This window comes from Cetorhinus maximus, unplaced genomic scaffold, assembly GCF_964194155.1.
Source record: "Cetorhinus maximus unplaced genomic scaffold, sCetMax3.hap1.1 HAP1_SCAFFOLD_1980, whole genome shotgun sequence".
Lineage (NCBI taxonomy): Eukaryota > Metazoa > Chordata > Chondrichthyes > Lamniformes > Cetorhinidae > Cetorhinus > Cetorhinus maximus.
The window spans coordinates 27,701-46,870 of NW_027597920.1; the positions used below are offsets into that span (position 1 = coordinate 27,701).

A 19,170-nucleotide genomic window follows, 5' to 3' on the forward strand; every position below is an offset into this window, starting at 1 on the left:
TTTGAAAAGCAAAGACACTTGAGTAAAAGATGGCTGAGAATGTAAAGTAACTACTTCTGGGAAATTCCTACGTGCATTATAGTTGACTGACTAATCTCGAGAGAACATGGAATGTCACATGTAAAATGATGTCAAGGCCTACTTCAGACGCTTGAAAGGAAGAAATTAAATACAAAAGACTGAACTTTAATCTCCTGTGGTTGCAGAGACAATGGAGACTGTTTACCACATCTCAGCAGAAACCATCTCCTGTTGAGTTATATCTCAGAATGTGGAAATAGTCTGAGTTGAAAGAAAACGGACTCCGAGTGAAAGATTTGTTTGTTTTTTCCCATCCAGGAATAGACAAGGAAATGGGTTAAAAAGCTAGCTGCAGACCTGATCTGGGGGTGCTAGACTGCTGTGACTGCAGAAGAAGATCAATCTGTAGGCCCTCTCTCTCTCTCTCTGTTACTGGAGGCAAGTCACCAAAGTCACAGTCAAAAAGGAAACAGGACAGCTACTTCAGCTAACCCGCAGAAACAAGTGTCTCCAAACCAACTGCTAAAGTCAGCTGTACTGGAATCACCCAACTTAATGTCCACAATGTTTCGCCATCTACTCCTCACGGACAAACCAAAGGCTGCTTCATATTTTTTTTCACTTTTATTTGGACTCAACTTCTTATTTCTGAGCTGTGTATATGTATGTTGTGTTTTTATTATTTTTTCTCGGGTTTTTAGTAACTAATAAACTTACTCTTTCTTTGACTCCAGAAAGCCTGATTAAATTGGCTCCTTTTAAAACATATATACATTTGGACAGGGAAAAGGTATTCACAGGGGAAGGGATCCCTTTTAAATGAACCTTGTTGTGACCAACCAAGGGGGTTGAATAAAGAAGGGGAAGCCAGTTCATTCCTCCTCACCCGGGAGCATAACAAAATTGGGGTCCCGTTCAGTAGGTTAACAAATTGGGGGACCTCGCCCAGGGACTGGTTGTAACAAACTGGGGGTTCAGTGCCAGAATAATTCCCACAGACAAAATGAAAGAATTAAAGTGGGGAAAGTAAATTGTTTGTCTGAAACCAAATTTTTAAAAAGACAGAAAAAGGTTTTCTTGAGCCTGCCCTACTGAAGTGTAAAAACATCTACATTTGATGCCAGTGTTTATACAGGTGGAAGGGATGTTAGTTATGAAAATGTAAGAATAAATGGGTCATTCTCGCTTTGGCAGGCTGTGACTAGTGGGGTACCACAAGAATCAGTGCTTGGGCCCCAGTCGTTCACAATATATATCAATGATTTGTATGTGGGGACAAAATGTAGTATTTCAAAGTTCGTGGATGATGCAAAGCTAGGTGGGAATGTGTGTTGTGGGGAAGATGTAAAGTGGCTACAGGAGGATTTGGACAGACTTAATGAGTGGGCAAGAACATGGCAGATGGAATATAATGTGGAAAAATGTGAGCTTATCCACTTTGGCAGAAGGAACGGATGTGCAGAGTATTTCCTAAATGGTAAGAGATTAGAAAGTGTAGATGTACAAAGGGACCTGGGTGTCCTTATCCATGAGTCACTGAAAGCTAACATGCAGGTGCAGCAGGCAACTAGGGAGGCTAATGGAATGTTAGCCTTTATCACAAGAGGATTTGAGTACAGGGGTCGTGAATCACAGAATCAGAATCACAAAGCACACAGTGCAGAAGAGGCCCTTCGGCCCATCGAGTCTGCACCGACACATGAGAAACACCTGTCCTACCTTCCTAATCCCATTTGCCAGCACTTGGCCCATAACCTTGAACGTTATGATGTGCCAAGTGCTCATTCAGGTACTTTTTAAAGGATGTGAGGCAACCTACCTCCACCACCCTCCCAGGCAGCGCATTCCAGACCGTCACCACCCTCTGGGTAAAAAAGTTTTTCCTCACATCTCCCCTAAACCTCCTGCCCCTCACCTTGAACTTGTGTCCCCTCGTGAAGTCTTGCTTCAATTATATAGAAGCTTGGTTAGACCGCACCGGGAGTACTGTGTGCAGTTTTGATCCCCTTACCTTAGGAAGGATATTATTGCCATGGAGGGAGTGCAGTGAAGGTTCACCAGACTTGTTCCAGGGATGGTAGGACTGTTTTATGAAGAGAGATTGGGGAAACTGGGCCTGTATTCTCTAGAGTTTCGAAGAATGAGAGGTGATCGCATTGAAACCTACAAAATACTTAAAGGAAGAGACAGGGTAGATGCAGGTAAGATGTTTCCCCTGGGGGAACCAGGGGACACAATTTCAAAATAAGGGGGAAGCCACTTCCGACTGAGATTAGGAGAAATTTCTTTACTCAGAGGTTTGTGAATCTTTGGAATTCTCCACCCCAGAGGGCCGTGGAAGCTCAGTCATTGAGTATGTTTAAGGTAGAGATTGACAGATTTCTGATTAATAATAACATAAAGGGTTAGGGGATAGTGTGGGTAAAAGGCAAACGTGTTTGATCAGCCATGATTGTATTGAATGGCAGAGCAGGCTCGATGGGCTGAATGGCCTTCTCCTGTTCCTCTGTAATCACTTTGCCCCTCAAACAGCTAAAACAACTAGCGAGGCGTTTAGGATTAGAATTTCCTCCAAAAGCCAGAAATTTTAAAAGGGGTGACCAACGGTCTACAGGTGGAAATTGAGGATGATGAAATGGATAGAGCAGCGGTCAAGAGATTAAAATTGAAGCAGCGGAAATAAGAATTTCAGGAAAGAGAAAAGGAATGAGGAAGGGAAAGAGAAAGAGAGAAAGGGAAAAGACAGGAAAGGGAACAGAGAGAACAGACAGAATTTCAGGGCAGAGAGGGGGAAAGGGAGTTTAAACTAAAGCAGCTCGAGCTGAGGGGCAGGGATCCTACTGTGTCCCTTGAAGAAATCACAAACTCAGACTTAAAGGCTGAGGCAATCCAGTTTGCTCATTTAATCCCTAAATTTGATGAAGCAGAGATGGAAACTTCTTTATCTCTTCCGAGTGGTTAGCACAGCAGTTAAAGTGGCCAGTCCAACAGTGACCCCTATTACTGCAGAGTAAACTTTCAGGAAAAGCTCACGAGGTTTACTCCCTCTTGTCTGAGGAAAGTGCTGTTGACTATGAAGCAGCAAAAAGGGTCATTTTAAGTGGGTACCAGTTAGTTCCAGAGGCATACAGTCAGTAATACCACAATCTCAGGAAACAGCCTGACCAGACATACCTGCAACTTGCTTTTGAACACTGGGTGAGAACACTTAAAACAGGAACCACTTACGAAAACCTCCATGAAATAACTCTCCTCGAGGAGTTTAAAAACTCCCTACCCTTCCCAATAAGAACACACCTAGAGGAACAGAGGGTGTCGGACCAGGCAGGCAGCCTGATGATTATGAGCTGATCACAAACTCTTCTCCGCAAAAGAGACCCTCCCCTAGTAACCCCCAGCTAACTGGAAAGGATAGAGGTGGAGAGAGTGATAGGAAACTGAACCCCCATGGGAGAGAAGGAAATGTTGGGACCCTCCTCAGCACAGAAAGGATGGTGCTGAGATGAAAAGTGAGGCCAAGAAGCTGAAAGGAGGGTGGAGGGGTGGGCACCTCCGGGTCAACTGCTGGAGGTTACAGGAAAAAACAAGTGGGATTTATTGGGGCACATACACCCTGTGCAGAGAATGGGAGTCAGTCAGGGAGCATAGCAGACCAGGCTATGGCTCTGACTGCGGCTGTGAATCCCTGTAGAGGCATTTCTGAGAGTGCAGGTGAGGTTAAACAAACTCCTGAGAATTACAAGGATTTTGTCACATTTCCCCAGCGTAAGGAGAGTAAGCCTGACATGATACTGAGGGATAAAGCGGCCAGCCAGACTCTACCGCTGGGAAAAGGCATGACCTTCCCACCAGAGAGTGCAGTAAGTGTCAAGGTGCTGGTAAAGGGGATTGAAGGAAGATATCTGCCCATCTCCTTATACCAGGCACGTCTGGAGTGCGACCTTGTGTCAGGAACAGTGACTGTGGGAGTCATCCCCAGTTTGCCTGTGGACAGGGTTGACCTTGGCAATGACCTGGCAGAATCAAAGGTAATAGCATCCCCAGTGGTCTCAGAGAAGCCAACTGAGGTCAGGGAGACAGAAAAGCTGCAGGAGAAAGTGCCTGGCATTTTCCCTGACTGTGTGGTAACCTGGGCTATGGCCAGGCAAGCTTCATCAGCGGAGGCTGAAGTGGCACTGCAGACAGAAGACCCTACAGTCTGGTTATCTGAAACATTTATCGGAAGTCTAGAAGACCTCAAGGAAGTAATAAATTGATCTTCCTTGGGTGACCTATTGTTAAAAACATTAGCTCAGACTGCACACACTGAAGCTGAGGCAGAAGCAGTCCCTGAATGCTACTACATTGAAAATGAGGTGCTGATGAAGAAATGGAGACTCCTTCACCGACCTGCAAATGAGGAGTGGACAGTGATCCACCAGGTGGTGGTGCCGCTAGGGTACTGGTGCCACTAGGGGGCTACTGGTGCCGCTAGGGGGGTACTGGTGCCACTAGGGTACTGGTGCCGCTAGGGTACTGGTGCCGCTAGGGGGGTACTGGTGCCGCTAGGGTACTGGTGCCGCTAGGGTACTGGTGCCGCTAGGGGGGTACTGGTGCCGCTAGGGTTCTGGTGCCACTAGGGGGGTACTGGTGCCGCTAGGGGGGTACTGGTGCCGCTAGGGTACTGGTGCCACTAGGGGGGTACTGGTGTCGCTAGGGGGGTACTGGTGCCGCTAGGGTACTGGTGCCACTAGGGGGTTACTGGTGCCGCTAGGGGGGTACTGGTGCCGCTAGGGTACTGGTGCCACTAGGGGGGTACTGGTGCCGCTAGGGGGGTACTGTTGCCGCTAGGGTACTGGTGCCACTAGGGGGGTACTGGTGCCGCTAGGGGGGTACTGGTGCCGCTAGGGTACTGGTGCAGCTAGGGTACTGTTGCGGCTAGGGTACTGGTGCCGCTAGGGTACTGTTGCGGCTAGCTCACAAAATTCCAATGGCTGGTCATGTCGGTATATGCGAAACCCAAGCCTGCATCAGCCAGCATTTTTACTGGCCACACCTCCACAGGGATGCAGTAAGGTTTTGTAGAACCTGTCACACCTGCCAGGTTGTGGGAAACCCCAGTCCGCAATAAAACCTGCACCTAGGATTCCCGTGCCGGCTTTTGCGGAACCATTTAGCAAGGTGTTAGAGGACTGTGTGGGGCCCCTACCCAAAACAAAAGGGGGCTATCAGTGTATCCTTACCATCATGGATAGGCTGTTCCCCTGAGAATCACATCTACTGAAACAGTGAGGGAATTGACCCAATTCTTTACCAGGTATGGTCTACCCACCGAGGTCCAGTCAGATCAGGGCTCAAATTTCATGTCCAAAATATTCCAGGAAGTCATGGGTAACCTGGGCTGAAGACTTCAGTGTATCAACCACAGTCGCAGGGGGCACTAGAACGTACCACTAGACCCTAAAGACAATGTCCAGGGCATGCTGTCACCAGTACCCCCATGACTGGGATAAAGGACTGGGTTTTCTTCTGTTCACCACCGGTGATGCAGCCAATGAGACCACCGGGTTTAACTCCTTTGAATTAGTTTATGGACACCAAGTGTGAGTGTTAGGGGGAAGAAAGTAAATGAGAATTTATGGTAAGGGAGAATTCATTATAAGGGAATGAATTACTTAAATTAGAATCTATAGGCAGGCCAGCGCAAACCAGTAAATCAACAATTAAACAGTTAAACCAGATGAACCTTATACACTCTCAAACTTTGTACACCTTCAGGGTTTGCAATCACCAGCAAGGTCCTGGGAGTCAGACTGGAGTCAGAGGAAGTGTGCTCTTCAACAGATAGGGGAAGGACAGATGGTCCCAGCTTAGATAGGAGGGAAGGTCTCTGCCTGGGTGAAGGTGGGGTCAGATGATGCATGTACCTTTTACCAGAGACATGTCTGTTTAACGTAAACCTATATGTTGACAAGATCGGAATCTGGAGGATGTTCTTGTACGTGACCAATAATGTATAAATATGGTGAAGACTTGTAGTTTAGCAGAGTACTGTCTCAAGCTGTATTGAGATAGTGCCCTCCTTGCAATTGCTCGAATAAACGATCGTAACCTGTACCTGTGTCTCCTGTGGTCCGTTCATCAAAGATACCATCAGTGAGAGCCTCAGAAACTAATTAAGGAGAGGTTTTAAAGAACAGAAGGAGGAAGTCCCCATGTTAGACTACATAACAGTGTTCCGGGAGAGACTCATGTGAGCCTGTGATGTGGCCCCAGAGCACTTAAAAATCTCCCAGGCAGCTATGAAGAGACAGGCAGACTAACATGCTAGGGCCCGAACCTTTCAGCCAGGAGACTCTGTGTTAGTCCAATACCAGGTGAACCCCTAAAAGCCCGGTTCAGTGGCCTGTACAGAGCAGCAAAGAAGCTCGGGGAAGTGAAATATCTAATTGAGACCCCAGATCGGTGGAAAAAGCAAAGGTTGTGCCATGTCAACATTATAAAGTAATATCACAGCCGAGAGGGGGGGTCAAGCAGGTAATGGTCTGTCCCATTGCCACCGACCCAGAGGATGAGGGTAGCAGTGGGGATAAATTGGACTGAGGTGTGGGTGAGGCCCACATTGAACCCCCTATTACTCGGCTAACAAACACAGAGATACTAATGAACTTATACTGCTTATTCACCCACCTAAATCCTCCTGTGCAGAGCAGTGAGCAGACTTGTCGAGGCTGCTCCCTGTATTTAAAGGTTTATGCAGAGACAAGCCACACTTAGCTCTACGTGATGTGGATGTTGCCATCAGGTAACATCCCTATCATCTAGGCTCTGAAAAGGTGGCCCAGGTTCGGGAGGTGATTAACTACGTGCTGGAGCACCAACTAATAGGGCCCAGCAGCAGTAGCTGGAGCTCCCCAGTTGTGCTCGTGCCCAAGCTGGATGGCTCCACAAGGTTTGGCATTGACTACCGAAAGGTTAATGCAGTGACCAGATACCACAGCTGGAAGACTGCATAGATAGGGTCGGTAAAGCAGCCTACATTACAAAGGTAGATTTATTCAAGGGATACTGGCAGGTTCCCTTGACTGCCCGCGTGAAGGAAATCTCCGCCTTCGTAACTCCAGATGGGTCATACCAGTGTCAAGCCTTGCCATTTGGACTCCGAAATGCCCCAGCCACCTCTCAAAGGCTGATGAACCTGGTAGTTAGTGGCGGGCTTATCCAATTGCATCATGTACCTAGACAACCTCCTTGTGTCCAGGAACACCTGGGAAACTCATTTAGAGCAACTGGAAGCTCTCTTCCAGAAAGTACAGTCAGCTGACCTAGTGGTCAATCTCGCAAAAAGCGAGTTCGCTAAGGCTCAGGTGACCTATCTAGGACACGTAGTGGGTCAAGGACAAGTACTGCTCAGGGCTGCAAAGGTACAAGCAGTAGCACAATTCCCCATTCCCACAACAAAATGGAAAATCATGAGGTTCTTGAGGATGTGTGGGTCCTATCGAAAGTTTGTCCCAAACTTCAGCGCAGATGCCACTCTGCTGACAGTCCAACTACAGAAAAAAGCAAAGGTAGTCTGGACTGAGAAACGCCAGACAGCTTTTGAAAGGCTGAAACCTTTTTAATAGGAGAGCCTGTGCTTGCAGCTCTGGACTTTAACCAAGCATTTAAAGTAGCCATCGATGCAAGTGACATCGGGGTAGTGGCTGTCCTCCTCTAGGAACATGAATCAGAGATAGAGTGACCAATCAGCTACTTACCCAAAAAACTAAAAAACCCATCAGAAACGGTACTCCAGTGGAGAAGGAAACCCTTGGTTTATCACTGGCTCTCATACACTTTGAGGTCTATGGGCTGAAATGGATACAGGGAGACCACAGTCTAAAACTGTCCACAACCACTTAACCTTTGTGGAAAAGTTTAAGAAACATGATGTCAGGTTATTCTATTGGAGTTTGTTTCTCCAACTGTACCACCTAAAAATCACCCACATTGCTGGGAAATCAGATGTGATTGCAGACGCCCTGTCCAGAACTTAAAGAGACCCGGTTAGAACTGAAAATATAATATTGTCCAAGGCTAGAAGAATGAATGTGTGTGTGTGAGTGTGTTTGTTGTTTTACATATTTCTTTCCCTTTGTAATGAAATGAAAATGAATGTGGAAGTGTCATGACAACAGATTACAGCCCCAAATTACTTATGGGCAGATTGAACTTTTTAAGGAAGGCGTGTTTTTAAAAAAGACATACAAGCAAAGATACTGAGCAAAAGGTGGCTAAGAATGTAAAGTAACCAATTCTGGAAAATTCCTATGTGGATTATACTTGACTGACTAGTCCCAAGAGAACATGGAATGTTCCCCTAAAAGAGTGTCAAGGCCTACTTCAGACACACTTGAAAGGAAGGAATAAAATGCAAAAGACTGAACTTTAATCTCCTGTGGTTGCAGAGACAATGGAGACTGATTACCACATCTCAGTAGTCATTCAAAACCATACTCAGTTCTGTTGAAGGGTCGTGAGGACTCGAAACGTCGACTCTTTTCTTCTCCACCGATGCTGCCAGACCTGCTGAGTTTTTCCAGGTAATTCTGTTTTTGATTCAAAACCATCTCCTGTTGAGTTGTGTCTCAGTTATATCTGAGTTGAAAGAAAACGGACTCTGGGCAAAAGATGTTTTTTTTTCCCCTTTCCTGGAATACACAAGGAAATGGGTTAAAAGCTAGCTGCAAACCTGGTCTGGGGGTGCTTGTGTGCTGCGACAGCAGAAGATGATCAACTTGTTAGCAAAGTTATCTCTCTCTCTCTCGTTGGAGGCGATTGAGCAAAACCACAATCAAAAAGGAAACAGGACAGCTTCTTCAGCCAACCTGCAGAATCAAGTGTCTCCAAACCAACTGCTAAACTGCAAGTCAGCTCTCCTGGAATCACCCAACTTAACGGCCGCAACGTGTCGTTATCTACCCCTCATGGACAAGCCAAAGACTGATTCGTGTATCCTTTTTTAACTTTTATTGGGCTCAACTTCTCATTTCTGATCCGTGTGTATATGTTTTATGTTTTTCTTGGGTGTTTAGTAACTAATAAACTTACTCTTTCTTTGAGTCAAGAAAGACTGGTTAAGTTGGTTCCTTTTAAAACATAAATACATTTGGACCAGGAACAGGCATCCACAGGAAGGATCCCTTTGAAATTAGCCTTACTGTGAGCAGCCCGGGGGGTTTGAATGATGAAGTGGGGCCGGCTCATTCCTCCCCGCCCAGGAACAGAACAGAATGGGGGTCCGGTTCGGGAAGTTAACAGACTAGGGGCCTGTCGGGTACGGGTTGTAAGGAGTTTCACCGGTACTCAGGGAGGTTCAATCCAGGCACTGGGGAGGGAGAAGGGGCCGGCTTCCTCCGCCAGGGGGCGGCAGTGAGGGAATTGCTCCATCTCAGGGCTAGCACACGCAGGCTGGGCTGAATGGCCTCTTCCTGATTCTCAGTCTCTCAGGGGAGGAGCTGCGGCCGCCTCCCGGACCCGAGCGATCACACCCTCGGCCTGAAGGAGCAGCGGAGCCCGGGGAGAGGGAGAGGCCCCGGGCCCCGGGCCGAAGCGGGAGCGGCGCCGCTCCGGCGACATGAGGAGGTCGGGACCGCTGGAGCTGCGGCGATGGAGTGAGGGCCGCCCAGGCCCCGGCCCCGGCCCCGGCGTCGCCGCTCTGCACCGGGCCGCAGAGATGCTGCAGCTGCGGAGGGATTTCCCGGGGGCTCTGGCGGCCTCTCAGCGGGGCCTAGAGCTGGAGGAGAGCGGCAGCAGGTAGGGAAATGAGACCGGGGGGGGGGGGAGGAGAGGGGAGGGGGTGTCAATGGGGTGGGGGAGGAGAGGGGAGGGGGCGTCAATGGGGTGGGGGAGGAGAGGGGAGGAGAGGGGAGGGGGCGTCAATGGGGTGGGGGAGGAGAGGGGAGGGGGTGTCAATGGGGAGGGGGAGGAGAGGGGAGGGGGTGTCAATGGGGAGGGGGAGGAGAGGGGAGGGGGCGTCAATGGGGTGGGGGAGGAGAGGGGAGGAGAGGGGAGGGGGCGTCAATGGGGTGGGGGAGGAGAGGGGAGGGGGTGTCAATGGGGAGGGGGAGGAGAGGGGAGGGGGCGTCAATGGGGTGGGGGAGGAGAGGGGAGGAGAGGGGAGGGGGCGTCAATGGGGTGGGGGAGGAGAGGGGAGGGGGTGTCAATGGGGTGGGGGAGGAGAGGGGAGGAGAGGGGAGGGGGCGTCAATGGGGTGGGGGAGGAGAGGGGAGGGGGCGTCAATGGGGTGGGGGAGGAGAGGGGAGGAGAGGGGGCGTCAATGGGGTGGGGGAAGAGAGGGGAGGAGAGGGGAGGGGGTGTCAATGGGGAGGGGGAGGAGAGGGGAGGGGGCGTCAATGGGGTGGGGGAGGAGAGGGGAGGAGAGGGGAGGGGGCGTCAATGGGGTGGGGGAGGAGAGGGGAGGGGGTGTCAATGGGGTGGGGGAGGAGAGGGGAGGAGAGGGGAGGGGGCGTCAATGGGGTGGGGGAGGAGAGGGGAGGGGGCGTCAATGGGGTGGGGGAGGAGAGGGGAGGAGAGGGGGCGTCAATGGGGTGGGGGAAGAGAGGGGAGGAGAGGGGAGGGGGTGTCAATGGGGAGGGGGAGGAGAAGGGAGGGGGCGTCAATGGGGTGGGGGAGGAGAGGGGAGGAGAGGGGGCGTCAATGGGGTGGGGGAAGAGAGGGGAGGAGAGGGGAGGGGGTGTCAATGGGGAGGGGGAGGAGAGGGGAGGGGGCGTCAATGGGGTGGGGGAGGAGAGGGGAGGGGGCGTCAATGGGGTGGGGGAGGAGAGGGGAGGGGGTGTCACTGGGGTGGGGGAGGGGAGGGGAGGAGAGGGGGCGTCAATGGGGTGGGGGAGGAGAGGGGAGGGGGTGTCAATGGGGTGGGGGAGGAGAGGGGAGGGGGTGTCACTGGGGTGGGGGAGGGGAGGGGAGGAGAGGGGGCGTCAATGGGGTGGGGGAGGAGAGGGGAGGGGGCATCAATGGGGTGGGGGAGGAGAGGGGAGGAGAGGGGAGGGGGTGTCAATGGGATAGGGGAGGAGAGGGGAGGGGGTGTCAGTGGGGTGGGGGAGGGGAGGAGAGGGGAGGGGGCGTCAATGGGGTGGGGGAGGGGAGGGGAGGAGAGGGGAGGGGGCGTCAATGGGGTGGGGAAGGGGAGGAGAGGGGAGGGGGTGTCAATGGGGTGGGGGAAGAGAGGGGAGGGGGCGTCAATGGGGTGGGGGAGGAGAGGGGAGGGGGCGTCAATGGGGTGGGGGAGGAGAGGGGAGGGGGCGTCACTGGGGTGGGGGAGGAGGGGGGAGGGGGTGTCACTGGGGTGGGGGAGGGGAGGAGAGGGGAGGGGGCATCAATGGGGTGGGGGAGGAGAGGGGAGGGGGTGTCAATGGGGTGGGGGAGGAGGGGGGAGGGGGTGTCAATGGGGTGGGGGAGGAGAGGGGAGGGGGTGTCAATGGGGTGGGGGAGGGGAGGGGAGGAGAGGGGAGGGGGCGTCAATGGGGTGGGGGAGGAGAGGGGAGGGGGTGTCAATGGGGTGGGGGAGGAGAGGGGAGGGGGCGTCAATGGGGTGGGGGAGGAGAGGGGAGGGGGCGTCACTGGGGTGGCCGAGGGGGTGTCACTGGGGTGGGGGAGGGGAGGGGAGGGGGCATCACTGGGGTGGGATGGGGGAGAAGGTGTCATTGGGTATGTGTGGTGTTCACTGGGTGGGCAGTGTGTCACTGTGCACCCACACTGCTCCCAGCCACATGGGGAACTGCTGTTGTCCCTAGTTTGTATGATGTTGAGTATGTGCTGCATGTGGATCACTCATTAAATGATTGGATTGTGTCTCCTAATCTTCATTCAGCACTGTCCGAAGTGGGGATGTGAAATTCTCCTTGTGCATCATTGGAATTCAGGCCCTGGCTGAACTGAACCACTGGGACCAAGTGTTGGGCTGGGTCCTGGAAATCTATGAGATCCCAGAGAAAATCCCTGTCAAAATCCTTCAGATCTGGTGAGTTTATTCATCTCCTTGAAAGTGGACACACATCAACATTAATCTCACAAATCGCCAGGATGCTGGGCTGAATGATCATTTACTTTGTGAAATGTTTGTCATTCAGCTCCAAAAGCTCAGGGTTCTACAAAAGAACTGGGGATTGTTTCGGGTCATTGTGGATTGGTACTAAAAACAGGAAAAGCAGTGGTTCAGTCAGGGATCCCCCCACTCATTCAAACCACATGCTGAGAGAATGATGGAGTCCCACCATGTGAGAGAGAGAACTTCACTCTGTATCTAACCCTGTGCTGTACCTGTCCTGGGAGTGTTTGATGGGGACAGTGTAGAGGGAGCTTTACTCTGTATCTAACCCCGTGCTGTACCTGTCCTGGGAGTGTTTGATGGGGGCAGTGTAGAGGGAGATTTACTCTGTATCTAACCCCGTGCTGTACCTGTCCTGGGAGTGTTTGATGGGGACAGTGTAGAGGGAGCTTTACTCTGTATCTAACCCCGTGCTGTACCTGTCCATGGGAGTGTTTGATGGGGACAATGTAGAGGGAACTTTACTCTGTATCTAACCCTATGCTGTACCTGTCCATGGGAGTGTTTGATGGGGACAATGTAGAGGGAGCTTTTATCTGTATCTAACCCCGTGCTGTACCTGTCCTGGGAGTGTTTGATGGGGACAGTGTAGAGGGAACTTCAGTCTGTATTTAACCTTGTACTGTACCCGCCCTGGACTTTTGTTACTTCCCAAGAGTGAAGCTTAACCTGCTGAGTCTTTGCAGCATTTTCTGTTCTTCTTTCAATGAATCAGATGATCAAGTTCTTTACCTGATGAATCTGTGTGGGCTCTTTGTGATATTACAGCAACTGTTCCATGTTGTAAGCCCTGAGGAAGCCACTGATGCTGTAAGCTCGGCCTCTGAAATTAGCAATGTTGGAAGCTGATGAATTTGTGTTTGTCTGTGTGTATGACAGCATCGTTCTGTACAGCAAGGTTGGTGAGCCAAGCCGGATGCAGCAGATAGTGGGCAGTTGGTTGAAGCACTGGACCAGTCCGAGCGCCCTGGGCTGTGGTCCAGGGCTGGTGTTGGAGCTGTACCTGCTGCACGTACTGCTACCACTTGGACTTTATGCCGAAGCGGAGGAATTGATCCTGGAAACAGCATTGCTGACAGACCAGCAGAGGGGAACAGTGCTACAGGTCATAGAAAATAGGAGATCCCAGCAGCAGGAGCAAGTGTCAGTGGGCATCAGGAGCCACGTTCCAGCAGGCTCCAGTCAGCATAGACATCCAGGTAACTGTCTTCAGCACGGCTTCCCTCCCCCACCCTGTGTAACTGTGTCTGCCCTTGCCCAGCAGAACTGCCCCTGTTGGCCCTCTGCAAAGCTCTTTGCCCCCTTTCCCTGAACTCCCAAGGAGTTAATGGGTGCCAACTAATTAATGAGTTAATGGGTGCCAACAGTCCTCCACACTGTCCTAGCCTTGATCATTAGCTGTCAGCAGGGTAATGAACCATACAACCCCAATCCTGCTGTCACTGCCCAGTGTGTGTGACAGAATGAGGTGCTTTACACATCAGCAGTATGTTTGTCAGACAGTATCATCCATTAACACTCTGCTAGCAACAGAATGAATGGATTCCTGAAATCACACTTTGCTCTTGAGTTAACAACTTCAGGAAAGGATAATGAGTAATTATTCCTAGGAATAGGAAGAGTACCAGCTGTACCCTCAAAAACCCTTCCCCATCTCCCTCTGGCTTCTTCCCAGCCCCCTCTCTCTACCCCTCCGCCCCCCCCACTTCCCCCTCAGCTTTCTGCCCATCCTGTAACACTGGAACTTCTCTTATCAAAGGCACATGTGATACCTTATGTGTCTGTGATTCTGTCAAACTATCTCTTTGTTTCCTCTCCACTGTCATCCAGCTGCACTCGCCTGCTTCTATTCTTCTCTATTCAGTCATAGCCAGAGAGCTGCCTTCACTGGCTTCTCTTTCCATTCCTGCAGTTCCCTAACAATCTTTCTTTGGCAACTTTCTGTCACTCATCTACTTGCTGCCACTCGGCATCATCATCCAAAAGCACAATGTCAGTTGCTTCCTGAACACTGATGACATACTCCCCTGTTGCCTCTGATTTGCCAAGCTGCTTGTCTGATGTCCAGTACTGTATGAGCTTAAAGTTTCTCCAATTAAATATTGAGAAGACATTGTCAGTCCTCATCCTCAGTCCCCACCACAAACTCTGTTCCTTAGTCACCAACTCCATTCCTCTCCCTGGCAACTGCCTCAGGCTAAACCAGACCATTCACAACCTTCATTCCTTCATTTCATATTTGACCCTGAGATAAGCTTCCGACATATCTGCACCATGACCAAGCTCTGTGACATTGCCTGACTCTGCTCATTTATCTGCTGCTGCAATCCTCATCCATGCCTGTGTTACCTCAAGACTCGATGATTTAAACATGCTCCTGGCCGACTCCCATCTCGCCTGCTCCAACAGTATTGACCTGGTTGGGTTTTATGAGAATGATGAAAGCTCGTTATGCTGACTTATTTTCCTCTCTGTCTCTCTCTGTTTGCAGCACACAACTCACTGTTCAAAGTTATTCAGCAAGTGCTGGCATTGTCCTGTAGGTGCCTGCATTCGGTGTCTCTCCGCAAGTTGTTTTTGGCTGTGTTTTTAGCCTACCTGCTGATTGTCAGACTGGACCCTGGTGAGTGTATTCCGCTAGTTCATGTTTTCCCCTCCTCCCAACTTCTTCCTCCAAAGACTGATGACATCCTTCTCTGAGCTCTGACAATGCTGTTCTCAGTACAGTCAGTAGGAGCTGATTCTTATAGCCAGTATCGATGGTGTCCTGCCCCTTCTGATAATGTTACACCTGGGATTGGTTGCTGATCATATGAAGAACCACTGTTACCGACTGTTTGGTGCTAAACCACAGTTACCCTCCTGCTGAGTTAGATCTTTACTTTTTTTTTAAATGGCTTGGATAACGAGCTCTTATTTTCACAGCCCTCTGCACTCCACAAGCGTAGTGACACTAAAGCTTATTCAGCACATAACTGATGCTTTCTGAGTGTTCAGCTAGCTTCGAACAGAGCTGTGATGATCCAAGGACTTTGTACTGAGTGTTGCTTTGACCAAGACCGGCTGATCCGATCACCTCAGCAGATCAGTGATGAGCTGGCCCAATCGAGAGTGCCGAACAGTAATTGCATCATCGTTTGGATCTTTTGGTCACTTGAACACTTTGAGTTTTGAATTTCTGATCCTAAATTATGATGTTATTTCTTGAAAGATATGAACCATTAAGCGGTGGTATTGTAGGATGGTAGGATGTATGGTTGAGACTGACCAAGAGGTGCCCCGGTGAAAATACTACAGCTGTTTCCTGAGCACTGAAACGGAGACACGAGTGTTGGAGGAGTGCAAAGAGTTTGGGTTGTGGGGAAAGGCCAGAGACTCTTGGGCTTTCTGGCTCTGTGAAGAGGGAAACACGGAGAAGTGAAATATTATTTCAAATTTAATAATGAAAGGAGAATAAGGAGACTCTAGGATTGATATCAGGAAGTTCTTCAGAAAGAGTGAGGTGGACGCTTGTATGTGAGCATTTCACAGAATCACAGTTGTTACAGTGCAGAAGGAGGCCATTCGGCCCATTGTGTCTGCACTGACTCTCCAAATGAGCATTATGACTCAGTACCATTCTCCGGCCTTTTCCCCGTAACCCTGCACATTGTTTCTATTTAAAAATCATCTAATGTCCTCTTGAATGCCTCGATTGAACCTGCCTCCACCACACTTCCAGGCAGTGTATTCCAAACCCAAACCACTTGCTGTGTGAAGAAGCTTTTTCCCACATCATGTTTCCCTCTTTTGCAAATCACTTGAAATCTGTGCCCTCTTGTTCTCAATCCTTTTCCGAATGGGAATAATTTCTCCCTATCTACCCTGATCCTTGGCCCATCAGGTCTTTGAAAGACCTATTCAATCAATTCCACTCCCCTGCTCTTTCCCTATAGCCCTACAAATTTCTCCTTTTCAAGTAATTATCCAGTTGCCTTTTGGGAATAAGTTGAGTCTATTTTCCCCATCCTCCACATGGAGGCCAGTCTCTTCACTCCCAATCTTACATTTCACAGCCAATCAGATCAGTACAATTGACTGCTCATCAATTTCTCAATGGCCTTACTTGTTCCTATTGTTGTCTTTTCCCAAAGCCTCTCCAGCAGCCATATCTTGGCTCACCAGCCTCCAGAACATCATCAGGCAGATATGGAAGACTATGTTTGCCCCCTACAACAAGGCAAGAATTTGCAAGTGAGTCTTGGTGTGTCCTGTTTGAGGTCTATGTCCAGGTCAATGAAGCTCTTAACCATCTTATTCAACAGATGAAGTCCTGGAACTGGAGAAAATTCATTCTGACCAGTCTGGCAGACCATTCTGTACATTGTCAAGTCTCCACGTTTCACAGCCTCAGTATGGGGCAGATGAGAGAAATGTTGCTGTTTTGCTCAACCTTCCCCAGTAATAATTCCTCCCAGCAACACACTAGTCTGTAGTGAAGGGGTGATTATGTCTGTCCTTCTATTGCTGCTGTTAGTTTAATTTGGACGTGGGATCTTGCTGATCAGTTATCGGAGGGATGAGGAGTGTCGACCTGCGTGTGGTTGATGTAAGTGGATTGTGGAGGAGGTGTCTCTATTAGCAGGTGTACATTGAATCAGTGTAACACAGCTTTCCAGACAAGCTGACCCTGGCATGGCTCAAGGTAGCACTGGTTCAAGCAATGCAATGAAATGCGCAGGCACCATTGCCAAGGCTGACATTGCGGCTGAATAAACACTGCAATACAAGGTATGGAAATCAGCTCCTTGATAAAGACTAAAATATGGAACTTACCTGACATTTACAAACAGAACACAAAGTGACTCATTCTCTGGGAGCTTACCAGCTTGAAGTCAGATGTGACATCCAGACAGACTTATAGGGGGGATCTAATTGGATGTGAGTTCATTTGTAATCTGTAGGAAAATGACAATTAAAGTTTCACCTAAACTTGACACTTGTTGTGACTTTGTTGTTTGGGAATTCAGTTTCCTGGGCTGTGACTCTATCAGGACTGATCCTGTCAAGATTGTCGACACCCTGAAGTCAGGAACCATTCTTGAGTCCTGAACCTGCTCAAGGTCAGAGGGCGACGTACGTCAGCATTTTGTGGGGGCCGACCAATGGGTTGCCTCTGTGGTATCTGTCCAATTATGAATGGGGATGCAGTTAGAAGGCGGGGCTGGAAGTGGCAGGCCCCATTTAAAGGGTTCCCGTCAGTTTTCAGAATTTCAGAATCAGGAACAGGCTTTCAGTGCATCAACATGTGGCAGGCTGTTGTGGGAGGGTGGCCCCACATTTCAGTGACACCTCCCTGGAGGTGATGCTAGTCAGAACCAGGAGGAATGTCTTATATCCAGACAGTGACAGGAAGAGGCCAACCAGGCAGACCTAGGAGGCTGGACATTGCCAGCAAGATCAACAGCTGCAGCATGGTCATGGAGTCATTGTGGCAAAGAATGAGGCCATTCGCATCGAGTCCATGCTGACTCTCTGTACAGCAATCCAGTCAGTCCCATTCCCCGCTGGTGTCTATTAGTCTGCTAAGACAGAGAGCTCTGCAACCTTCCTTTGTAATTATTAATGGTGGGAACATTAACAATATCAGGAACCCAAACAAAGGCATATACACCCCTTGTAACAGCCAAAGTGAAGAGGTAGGAGTCATATGACATGACCCCCTAACTGGAGGAACCTGTAATATTGCCCTGTGGAGCTGCAAAGCTCAGTCTGCCATCTGCCATCTAGCAGAACAAGGTCTTGGTCTAGGTTTGAATGGCTGGCCCCTACCTACACTGTTTCTACTGAAACTTCAGAACTTCTATACCATCGCCTACAAGACAAATTCATCTCATTATGGAAGTCAACTCTACTGGATAAGTGGATTATCCAGCATCAGCTCAGCTTGCCGACCTCTGTGAAGGAATTCACCAACACACTTTTGATTCTGGGCCTGGACTCATGTGAAACAATAATTCTTTGCTCTGTAAATCTTTCTTTCTCTAACCCTCTTTTATTGTATGAATGCACAGGGGGCTACGTTGCAACACCACCACCCCCTCACCAAACTGTGTTTTGACTGTGTGCGAGTAAACTAACCTTCTGAGTTTATCCTATTTCGAGTTTGCTGTAGGGTTGGAAATAAATATTGGATCACACCAACCAAAAGGGGTTGGGAAATATGCCAGCACTTATAAAGGGGGAAATCAAAAAACCTTTCTGTTTATGGATGGATGGTGAGAAGAGAAATCAGGACTGTTTAAATTAAAACCCTTCCTGTCCATAACAGAAATTTGGGGTTTATTTGGGATAACCCATTTGAATTTGACCAGAGTCCAAGTTAAGAGGTGAACCAAATCTGATAGAAAAGAGTTTGTTGGAAGCTAAGAGGAAAACTTGGTGGATGGAACAAATTTTAACACACAAGTAATTCACCACAGCAAATTCCTTTTTCCTAACACTAAGAAAATGGCAACATTCGATGCCCAGATGTTTGTCCAGCAAGGCATTTTGAATGGTAGAATTTCAGTGGCTTTTAGCACAGAGCAACTGTGCTAAGCAAATTGCCCAGTAACATGAAGAGAAGTGGGTCTCTGGAATACTAATCCAGTGACGAATCCACTACATCAACACCTCCCCTTTTGTAGATGGTACACACTGCTGCCACTGTGTGTCAGTGGTGGAGGGAGTGAATGTTTGTGGATGTGGTGCCAATCAAGAGGTTGCTTTGTCCTGGATGGTGTCAAGCTTCTTGAGTGTTGTGGGAGCTGCACTCATCCAGGCAAGGGGAAGTATTCCATCACACTCCTGACTTGTGCCTTGTAGATGGTGGACAGGCTTTGGGGAGTCAGGAGGTAAGTTACTCATTGCAGGAGGAACCTCTGACCTACTCTTGTAGCCACAGTATTTATGTGGCTAATCCATTTCAGTTTCTGGTCAATGGTAACCCCCAGGATGTTGATAGTGGGGGATTCAGTGATGGTAATGCCATTGAACATCAAGGGGCGATGGTTAGATTCTCTCTTGTTGGAGATGGT

General features: G+C 49.5%; 1 protein-coding gene across 3 annotated transcripts in view; it reads left to right on the forward strand.

Moving 5' to 3' along the window:
* pex26 (peroxisomal biogenesis factor 26) overlaps window positions 1-17,088 on the forward strand; it is a 38,939-nt gene extending 21,851 nt beyond the window's left edge. The window contains exons 2-6 of one of the 3 annotated variants that reach the window (XM_078537151.1): window positions 9,573-9,798; window positions 11,876-12,025; window positions 12,992-13,311; window positions 14,604-14,735; window positions 16,246-17,088. In XM_078537151.1, coding sequence (XP_078393277.1) covers window positions 9,620-9,798; window positions 11,876-12,025; window positions 12,992-13,311; window positions 14,604-14,735; window positions 16,246-16,349 — 885 coding nt within the window. In that variant the 5' untranslated portion in view covers window positions 9,573-9,619 and the 3' untranslated portion in view covers window positions 16,350-17,088. Of the gene's footprint in view, window positions 1-9,478; window positions 9,799-11,875; window positions 12,026-12,991; window positions 13,312-14,603; window positions 14,736-16,245 lie in introns of those variants that run through there. The other 2 variants (XM_078537150.1, XM_078537152.1) reach the window with 2 other exon arrangements.
* The last annotated feature ends 2,082 nt before the right edge of the window (window positions 17,089-19,170 follow it).